Consider the following 10,803-nt stretch of genomic DNA (forward strand, 5'->3'; position numbering starts at 1 on the left):
ACAACAGATCTGTTGGTAAATGGGTGATAAATATAGGGCACAGAACAGCCTTAGCGGATTTAAAAGTAAAAAAATAAACTGAACTATGTAGAGTTTTTTTTTTTTTTTTTTTTTTATTAATAACCCCCACAATTCCATATAGCTTAAAGATGGCGTACCTGGCATGCCATCCCTACAGATGGACACAGGCAGATCAGCCACCAATCATGCATCCGGGTACAATACATTTACATTCTTTACAAATCGGTAAGCAAGCAGGGGGGGTGGGCAGCCAACTATAAACAACTCTACCAACACAGAGAAGTTTATTTTTAAACTTTTCTATCCCTTTAAAAATATATTGATTATAAAACATTGATCGAACATATTTTAAGCGAAAGTTTAGATATTGATTATAAAACATTGATTGAACATATTATAAGTTAAAGTTTAGATAGTTTTCCACACACTGGAATGAAGGTAGAAAAGCCAAATAAATTGTCAACTTGTTTACTTTAAACCCATTTAAATACTTCTCAGATAAACAGTTTAGGCAGATAATTTACACATCTTTGAAAACCGAGTATACATCCTAAAATGCATCAAAGTATTGGCATACAAACTAAATGTATATGAAATTTGCTAAATTATTTTCAAACCTAAATTATCAGAAATGGTTCCATAATGACAAATCTCTGTTTTGTTACAAAATATACGGACAAGAGAGAAAATCATTTTATAAATGACAAGAGCAGTCTTTAATTTAATGATGCACAGCATCACAGGACCGATCAAGCACATAAAGGTTATTTTTTTCCCAATTCCTCTTGCAAGAAGGTTTAGCCTCTGCAATTAATTTAACATAGCAATTCTAGTACTTCTCTCTATAAAAATGTTTATGTTTAATAAAAGATTAGCAACTTCTCTGTGGTCTTGAGACGTTTCATACTGTCTGACCTAATAGCTGAATATACTAGACAAATGGAATGTATATAAACATACAGGGAGCAAGCTGCAATTTAAATTAAAAAACTTCCATGGCTAAAATAATCTACTACAATGAGATAGTTAATAATTAGCTTTAGGAGCACAAACGTGGAATAATAAGTGAGTGGATCTCTGTACAAACAACTGATTGCAAACATAATCATTGCAGATGGCCATGGAAGTTTCTTTGTGTATTACAGGGATATAAGCTAAACATGAAATGTTACTCCAAGCTGGCTCAAAGAGCAAGTCTCTGCAGGAGTTTAGCAGGCTTCTATACAGGACTACTCCTTATACCAGTACAGTAATATCAAGGTTAGAATTTGACCAACTTCTTCTGTCACTCCTCTCACGTGGATTTTTGTCGATAATGGAGAGTGAGGTCACCTCCGCTTTTCCATATGAAGTGCTTTACAGTCCGAAGGTCCATATTGGGATCTAAAATCTAAAGAATATACAGAAATGTCATCTTTTCTTTACAGCCGTTGTGTATTTTATACGATTCCTCTGTTAGAATTCACAAACTTAATTACAAAACACACTATGATTCAAAGCAAAAATGTATGCTTACCTGATAAATTATTTTCTTTCCAAATTATGACAGTCCACGGTCCTCCATAACATATGGGATTATATTCCCACCACTAGGAGGTCCAGAATTTATATCAGAGCTTAAAATCTCCCACCTCCCTTCTCTCTCTTAGTAGAGAATAGGAAACATAGGTAAGAAAGACAAATCCGGGTCTGTAGAGGTGTCATTAGAACAGTTTTCCAAACATTTAAATGGGCGGGGCCGATGGACCATCATCATTACAAAAGAAAATAATCAGGTAAGCATAAATTTTGTTTTCTTTTCTAAAATGGTTATAGTCCACAGTCCATAAAATATTAGATTAATAGACAAAAAAGAAGGGAGTTGAATCCCAGAGATATATAATAAAACTTTACTATTAGTTTTAGCTAGAGTAGATTCTGTGCAAAATAGACATAACATAATTCCTTAAAAGAGTGTCGCTAAATCACATGCAAGCCATTTTGAGTGTAATAAAATTATATAACGTGCACCAAGCATAATAAATACTCTTCGCTCATAACATGATCCACTGCACAACCAGAATTTTCTCCATTGATCAGATAACTGCACTAAACATTTAATGGTTGTCTTAATCCCTTAACGGCTGGACTTATATGTCGAGAATGTGATTTCAATGTTGGGATCGTGTCTGGGGGTGGGAGTGCCTATGACCTGGGATACCATTCAGGAAGCGTCTGGCTTTAGTACAGCCAAAAGGCTAGGACGTTCTATGCTGTTCTAAGGGCGTTAAAGCCAAGTGCGGTTAGGACGGCATAGAACGTCCTAAGGGCGGCAAGGGGTTAAATGCCAGGCACCTATTTTATAAAAGGTGCCATAATAATTTCCCTAGAGCTGCCAGATGGCTGTGAAGTGCAACAGTGTTACTTGGCCATATCCCTGATAATAATAGGGTAGATAGGGAATTGAAACAAAGAAAAAATTGTCTCATGAGGAGAGCAAGCTAAGTCCCCAGTCTATGCTGTACTTGTTGTCAGAGTACCTACAAATAGCCTCTGGGCTGTGTGTGTGTGCTGTGTAGTCACTTACCTTATACAGCACCCCTCCACTGGCTTACCAAGCATGGCAAATCTTTTGCAATGCAGCTGCAGCAGTATCCAGTAGAGAAACCATCCAGTGCAGGTATCAAGTACCGCAGAGGATTGCATTAGGAAATACCTGTGTCCCTAACAATTCCCTAGCCTCCCCCTGAGGGTAGTTATGGCTGAAATCCCATTAGGGAAATACAGTGCACATAACAGAGTATTCCTATGTCCCTGTATCATTCAGCTGCTGTGAAGAGTCGTTTCTGTCTTCTTTGTAAATGATACTCCCCAGGGACTCTAGGTCTCAGCTCCCAGTTTGTAATCCATAAGCAAGTAACTTTAACAACCTCTATTCTCAACCATCTTCTACGAGGCCAAGAACAAAACTAAGAGAGAGAGATGGGAGGGATTTTAAGCTCTGATATGGGATCTTGACCTCCTCCTAGTGGCGGGAAATATATTCCATATGTTATGGAGGACTGTGGACCATCATCATTTTACTTAAGAAATATAGGCTATGAACATTTTTGAGAAAAAAAACAGACTGGAAAATGTATGTAGGTTACTACTGGAAAAATAAAAAAACGAGAAAAGTACTAGTCTACCCAATGTTAAGATAGGATCAAGCCTAATTTCCAATGAGCCCTTTGGAATGACTTAAAAGCCAGGGATAGGTGAAATGTCCAGCTCACAGTAGTACAGTATATCACTGTTCAATAATTTGTTATGCCAAGTATGGAGTAAAAGCTAAATATCAGAATTGACTTCTCGCTATACCTGACCCTCCTCACTATCACTACTACTATATTCAGCACATAGTGCATTAAATAGTGCGCTAATGTTACAGCAGTTTCATATTTCATGTTTATGCCCCCCCCCACTGTAATTTTGGCGTAGTGGGTTAAGAAGCAGCCTCAACTCTCAGCTCGATCAGCTTCTTAAATGGAGCCCAATTTGAAGAATTACATTTTTAGTTTAAGGGACATAAAAATTAAATATGAAAATGCTGTAACATTAGAGCACTTTCTAATGCACTATTACTGCTGAATAAACTATGTGTTGAAACCCTGCAAAATGTTTAAACATAGAATTAAATTAAAACGGGTGAAGGAACTTTCGGCATGGAGTGTTTTGTACTTCATGACTGAGGGTCCCCTTTGTTTACTCAGCTGGTGGGTCCTGGCGTTTCGCGGACGCTTGGATTTGCCATCCCTTTAAATACATAATGTGTTAAATAAATCTCTGCCAATGTTGCATTGTTTCATGCGCTTTTGGTTAGTTGAACTCATGACTTAAAGGAATAAAAAAAAAGTTCTTGCATCCTTCAACAACCCTGAATGCTTCAATGTGTATTTAGGCCTTTTGGACTTTATATTTACTTATCTTTTATCTCAGATTGTTTGTGAAAATCAGGTTTCTGCTGTCAGATGTGTTTGTACACCAAAAAAAAATTCTGCAGCAGAAAAATATTTTTTTAAAAGCTATATTTTTGTATATTTAATTGCTAATTAAATGTGTTTTTTGCTAACCACACTTCAAAATGTTTTGCGTGTGAGTGACTTGAAATGTAAATAAATGACAAGGTTAAAAAAAAAAAAAAATTAAACTCCAGAGTAGCAATGATTATTGGGCCATAGCTGAAAACAGCTGCAGAACCAATGATGAGTGGTACCAGCCACAGTCAGGTATGGAGCAGCAGTGCATTGCTGCTCTAGAGCTAATTTACACAATAGACCCCATTTAATAAACTCCAGGCAGAGAAGGTTCCCTCCTGCAAACCTGTCCACCTTGCATTGTGGCGGGTGGGCAGCAATAAGCGGCCAATCACGCATAAGCAGGAGCTGTTAATCACCCGGTCTGAATAGTCCGGGGTGATTGCAAATCGCCAGCTCAGAGCTAATGACCCGCTGCTTCTTAACCATCAGCTGCAGGCTTACTCATGCTTTCTCCGCAGCCTGATAAATATAGAACCCAATGTGTTTAACCGCAGACATAGTTATATAGAGGCAACAATGCAATAACAGAAAGATCTAACATATTATAGCACATTATAAGAAAACATAAAATAAATAATTAGAACAATAAATCCAACATTGACATCAACACAAACAGCTACTATCAGACAGAAGTCTTAATTTTTGTCTTCAGACAGTAGAGGCCTAATTACCTGGTCCTGACACAACAGCTCTATTTTCTCTTCTGCCAGCACTGCAATATCTTCATCTTTCTCCTGCTCTCCGGGTTTTTCATTATTTGAGGAACTGGTCGTCTGTGACTCTGTATCTACATTGATAATTTTCTCATAAACATGTTCCATCACTTTTCTGACTTGCAGCATGTCACTCGCTGATAGTCGGTCTCTAGATAAGGAAAATGAACATATAGCCCACGAAAAAGGGTTAAATTGTAGCATTATCATCAACAGAAATATATTTGTTATTTAAACGTTCACAGACAAAACCACTATGCAGTCTCTGTGCAGCTTTTGTGCACCTCCCTGATTCATATGGATTTTAAAATGCAGGATGCCAAATATATGCTAGGATTCACTGCTTCGTTCCTTTTGATAGGCACAGTACCACAAAATTGCATCTTTAACGCCTTCATAGTGGTACAATAGTGTTCACATTGGAATGAAGTTATGATATAAACACTATTAGTAAAAATTAAAATCACGCTATTGTCGAGGCAATCCCATGATTACAAGGCCGGGATCGGATCATGGGGGGGGGGACAACACTGTCTATGCAGCTAAGCACCCCCCAAGCTGATCCTTGCCTTCGACAAAGGGGGAAGCTGCAGGACGCTTCATGCCGTCCTAACGGCGTTAAAGTCCAGCTCTGTTAGGACGGCAGGGAACATCCTAACAGCATGATGGGATTAACAAATAGAGCAGTACAAACTGTCTACACATAGCCATCAACAAGTATTTCAAAGCTAGATATCTATAATTGTCTCTGCCACAAAATACTAAATTTAAAGACAGCATGTAAAGTTATTACAACACTTTTCTTTAGAAGAAAAAAATTATGAAAAAAATACCACTTTATCACATTACATAGTGCAGAGTTCAAATATACTTACTTTTTTAGAGTTTTTGCACCAGATGATGAATGAGGCTGGAGGTAGAATGGAATTTTATTGAATTTGGGCATGTTTTTCTACAAAACAATAAAATCTTTGTTAGCACTTTTACATTTTTTATCAATATAAAGATGAAGTTTAAAAGAAAAACAATTCTTACATCTACTGTGATATCGATAACCCACTGCGGTACTGTCTCATTAAGGAGCATAGATTCCGTTTCCCCGCCCGAATCCCTACATAGTAGCCTAGGGGTAAAAAAATGCAAGTTAAGGAACGGTTATTATATATTACCTTCTAACATTTTACCAACCGCAAGGTAAAAATACACACATGTAAGCCATATCATATGTTTTTGATAGCGCATGTTTTAGATTTACTTTTTTAAACAATAATCTAAAACAATTATTCTATATAAGAGATAATGCCGTTTTAAGACTCCAAGCATATCCCTCTGAAAACCGGAGTATGAGTTGTTGCCCATCATTTCAACAGCAGTATTAATCTGACCACTGTTCACATTTAAAAAACAAAATTTATGCTTACCTGATAAATTACTTTCTCCAACGGTGTGTCCGGTCCACGGCGTCATCCTTACTTGTGGGATATTCTCTTCCCCAACAGGAAATGGCAAAGAGCCCAGCAAAGCTGGTCACATGATCCCTCCTAGGCTCCGCCTACCCCAGTCATTCGACCGACGTACAGGAGTAAATATGCATAGGAGAAACCATATGATACCGTGGTGACTGTAGTTAGAGAAAATAATTCATCAGACCTTATTAAAAAAAAAAAACCAGGGCGGGCCGTGGACCGGACACACCGTTGGAGAAAGTAATTTATCAGGTAAGCATAAATTCTGTTTTCTCCAACATAGGTGTGTCCGGTCCACGGCGTCATCCTTACTTGTGGGAACCAATATCAAAGCTTTAGGACACGGATGAAGGGAGGGAGCAAATCAGGTCACCTAAATGGAAGGCACCACGGCTTGCAAAACCTCTCTCCCAAAAATAGCCTCTGAAGAAGCAAAAGTATCAAATTTGTAAAATTTGGCAAAAGTGTGCAGTGAAGACCAAGTCGCTGCCTTACATATCTGGTCAACAGAAGCCTCGTTCTTGAAGGCCCATGTGGAAGCCACAGCCCTAGTGGAATGAGCTGTGATTCTTTCAGGAGGCTGCCGTCCGGCAGTCTCATAAGCCAATCGGATAATTCTTTTAAGCCAAAAAGAAAGAGAGGTAGAAGTTGCTTTTTGACCTCTCCTTCTACCAGAATAAACAACAAACAAAGAAGATGTCTGTCTGAAATCTTTAGTAGCCTCTAAATAGAATTTTAGAGCACGGACTACGTCCAAATTGTGTAACAAACGTTCCTTCTTTGAAACTGGATTCGGACACAAAGAAGGTACAACAATCTCCTGGTTAATATTTTTGTTGGAAACAACTTTCGGAAGAAAACCAGGCTTAGTACGCAAAACCACCTTATCTGCATGGAACACCAGATAGGGCGGAGAACACTGCAGAGCAGATAACTCAAACTCTTCTAGCAGAAGAAATTGCAACCAAAAACAAAACTTTCCAAGATAATAACTTAATATCTACGGAATGTAAGGGTTCAAACGGAACCCCTTGAAGAACTGAAAGAACTAGATTAAGACTCCAGGGAGGAGTCAAAGGTCTGTAAACAGGCTTGATTCTAACCAGAGCCTGAACAAACGCTTGAACGTCTGGCACAGCTGCCAGCCTTTTGTGAAGTAAAACAGATAAAGCAGAAATCTGTCCCTTCAGAGAACTTGCAGATAATCCTTTCTCCAAACCTTCTTGTAGAAAGGATAGAATCTTAGGAATTTTTATCTTGTTCCATGGGAATCCTTTAGATTCACACCAACAGATATATTTTTTCCATATTTTATGGTAAATCTTTCTAGTTACAGGCTTTCTAGCCTGAATAAGAGTATCTATTACGGAATCTGAAAACCCACGCTTTGATAAAAATCAAGCGTTCAATCTCCAAGCAGTCAGTTGGAGGGAAACCAGATTCGGATGTTCGAATGGACCTTGAACAAGAAGGTCCTGTCTCAAAGGTAGCTTCCATGGTGGAGCCGATGACATATTCACCAGGTCTGCATACCAAGTCCTGCGTGGCCACGCAGGAGCTATCAAGATCACCGAAGCCCTCTCCTGATTGATCCTGGCTACCAGCCTGGGAATGAGAGGAAACGGTGGGAATACATAAGCTAGGTTGAAGGTCCAAGGTGCTATTAGTGCATCCACTAGAGTCGCCTTGGGATCCCTGGATCTGGACCCGTAACAAGGAACCTTGAAGTTCTGACGAGAGGCCATCAGATCCATGTCTGGAATGCCCCATAATTGAGTTATTTGGGCAAAGATTTCCGGATGGAGTTCCCACTCCCCCGGATGGAAGGTCTGACGACTCAGAAAATCCGCTTCCCAATTTTCCACTCCTGGGATGTGGATTGCAGACAAGTGGCAGGAGTGTTCCTCCGCCCATTGAATTATCTTGGTCACTTTCTCCATCGCCAGGGAACTCCTTGTTCCCCCCTGATGGTTGATATATGCAACAGTCGTCATGTTGTCTGATTGAAACCTTATGAATTTGGCCTTTGCTAGATGAGGCCAAGCTTTGAGAGCATTGAATATCGCTCTCAGTTCCAGAATGTTTATCGGGAGAAGAGATTCTTCCCGAGGCCACAGACCCTGAGCTTTCAGGGGTTCCCAGACCGCGCCCCAGCCCACCAGACTGGCGTCGGTCGTGACAATGACCCACTCTGGTCTGCGGAAGCTCATTCCCTGTGACAGGTTGTCCAGGATCAGCCACCAACGGAGTGAATCTCTGGTCCTTTGATCTACTTGAATCGTCGGAGACAAGTCTGTATAATCCCCATTCCACTGTCTGAGCATGCACAGTTGTAATGGTCTTAGATGAATTCGTGCAAAAGGAACTATGTCCATTGCTGCAACCATCAATCCTATTACTTCCATGCACTGCGCTATGGAAGGATGAAGAACAGAATTAAGTACTTGACAAGAGCTTAGAAGTTTTGATTTTCTGACCTCTGTCAGAAAAATCCTCATTTCTAAGGAATCTATTATTGTTCCCAAGAAGGGAACTCTTGTTGACGGGGACAGAGAACTTTTTTCTATGTTCACTTTCCATCCGTGAGATCTGAGAAAGGCTAGAACGATGTCCGTATGAGCCTTTGCTTCCAGAAAAGCGAACCTTAGGAACTGATGATGTTCCCTGTGGATAGGAATATGTAGGTACGCATCCTTTAAATCCACCGTGGTCATAAATTGACCTTCCTGGATGGTAGGAAGGATCGTTCGAATGGTTTCCATTTTGAACGATGGAACCCTGAGAAATTTGTTTAGGATCTTGAGATCTAAAATTGGTCTGAATGTTCCCTCTTTTTTGGGAACTATGAACAGGTTGGAGTAAAACCCCATCCCTTGTTCTCCTATTGGAACTGGATGAATTACTCCCATCTTTAACAGGTCTTCTACACAATGTAAGAATGCCTGTCTTTTTATTTGGTTTGAAGATAATTGAGACCTGTGGAACCTTCCCCTTGGGGGTAGTTCCTTGAATTCCAGGAGATAACCCTGAGACACTATTTCTAGTGCCCAAGGATCCTGAACATCTCTTGCCCAAGCCTGAGCAAAGAGAGAAAGTCTGCCCCCCACCAGATCCGGTCCCGGATCGGGGGCCATCCCTTCATGCTGTTTTGGTAGCAGTGGCAGGCTTCTTGGCCTGCTTACCCTTGTTCCAGCCTTGCACCGGTCTCCAGGCTGGTTTGGGTTGAGAAGTATTACCCTCTTGTTTAGAGGATGTAGAATTAGAGGCTGGTCCGTTTCTGCGAAAGGGACGAAAATTAGGCTTATTTTTAGCCTTAAAAGACCTATCCTGAGGAAGGGCGTGGCCCTTTCCCCCGGTGATGTCTGAAATAATCTCTTTCAAATCAGGACCAAACAGTGTTTTACCCTTGAAAGGGATGTTAAGCAATTTTGTCTTGGAAGACACATCCGCTGACCAAGACTTTAGCCAAAGCGCTCTGCGCGCCACGATAGCAAACCCTGAATTTTTCGCCGCTAATCTAGCTAATTGCAAAGCGGCATCTAAAATAAAAGAGTTAGCCAATTTAGGTGCTTGAACTCTGTCCATAACCTCCTCATACGAAGATTCTTTATTGAGCGACTTTTCTAGTTCTTCGAACCAGAAACACGCTGCCGTAGTGACAGGAACAATGCATGAAATTGGTTGTAGAAGGTAACCTTGCTGAACAAACATCTTTTTAAGCAAACCCTCTAATTTTTTATCCATAGGATCTTTGAAAGCACAACTATCTTCTATGGGAATAGTAGTGCGTTTGTTTAGAGTAGAGACCGCCCCCTCGACCTTGGGGACTGTCTGCCATAAGTCCTTTCTGGGGTCGACTATAGGAAATAATTTCTTAAATATAGGGGGAGGAACAAAAAGGTATGCCGGCCTTTCCCACTCCTTATTTACTATGTCCGCCACCCGCTTGGGTATAGGAAAAGCATCGGGGGGCACCGGAACCTCTAGGAACTTGTCCATCTTACCTAATTTCTCTGGAATGACCAAATTGTCACAATCATCCAGAGTAGATAATACCTCCTTAAGTGCGTGGAGATGTTGAAATTTAAATTTAAAAGTTACAATATCAGGTTCTGCTTGTTGAGAAATTTTCCCTGAATCTGAAATTTCTCCCTCAGACAAAACCTCCCTCCTGGCCCCTTCAGATAGGTGTGAGGGTATGTCAGAACAGATATCATCAGCGTCCTCTTGCTCTTCAGTGTTTAAAACAGAGCCATCACGCTTTCTCTGATAAGTAGGCATTTTGAAAAAAAAATGCATGCAATAGAATTATCCATTACAGCCATTAATTGTTGTATGGTAATAAGTATTGGCGCACTAGATGTACTAGGGGCCTCTTGTGTGGGCAAAACTGGTGTAGACACAGAAGGGGATGATGCAGTACCATGCTTACTCCCCTCATTAGAGGAATCATCTTGGGCAATATCATATCTATGGCATTATTATCCCTACTTTGTTTGGACATTATGACACAAATATATCACATATATTTAAATGGGGAGACAC

The 10,803-nt window shown here is 40.2% G+C and overlaps 1 protein-coding gene across 1 annotated transcript; it reads right to left on the minus strand.

The window, feature by feature from the left end:
• Nucleotides 1-473: 473 nt before the first annotated feature.
• Nucleotides 474-6,016, minus strand: LOC128644510 (WD repeat-containing protein 48-like). Its single transcript, XM_053697094.1, has 4 exons — nt 5,828-6,016; nt 5,668-5,744; nt 4,751-4,943; nt 474-1,411 (listed from the first exon to the last, which is right to left on the minus strand). The coding sequence occupies exons 1-4, from the start codon at nt 5,876-5,878 to the stop codon at nt 1,316-1,318; spliced, it is 417 nt and encodes a 138-aa protein (XP_053553069.1). The 5' UTR covers nt 5,879-6,016; the 3' UTR covers nt 474-1,315.
• Between the last annotated feature and the right edge of the window lie 4,787 nt (nt 6,017-10,803).

This window comes from Bombina bombina, unplaced genomic scaffold (genome assembly GCF_027579735.1).
Source record: "Bombina bombina isolate aBomBom1 unplaced genomic scaffold, aBomBom1.pri scaffold_1674, whole genome shotgun sequence".
NCBI classification, from domain to species: domain Eukaryota; kingdom Metazoa; phylum Chordata; class Amphibia; order Anura; family Bombinatoridae; genus Bombina; species Bombina bombina.

Coding starts and splice junctions, on each gene's coding strand:
- LOC128644510 (XM_053697094.1), bottom strand. CDS start 5,878: ATGCTCCTTAATGAGACAGTACCGCAGTGGGTTATCGATATCACAGTA. Junction 4,944..5,667: donor GGTGCAAAAACTCTAAAAAA/GTAAGTATATTT, acceptor TTCCTTATCTAG/AGACCGACTATCAGCGAGTG. Junction 1,412..4,750: donor AGCTGTTGTGTCAGGACCAG/GTAATTAGGCCT, acceptor TATATTCTTTAG/ATTTTAGATCCCAATATGGA.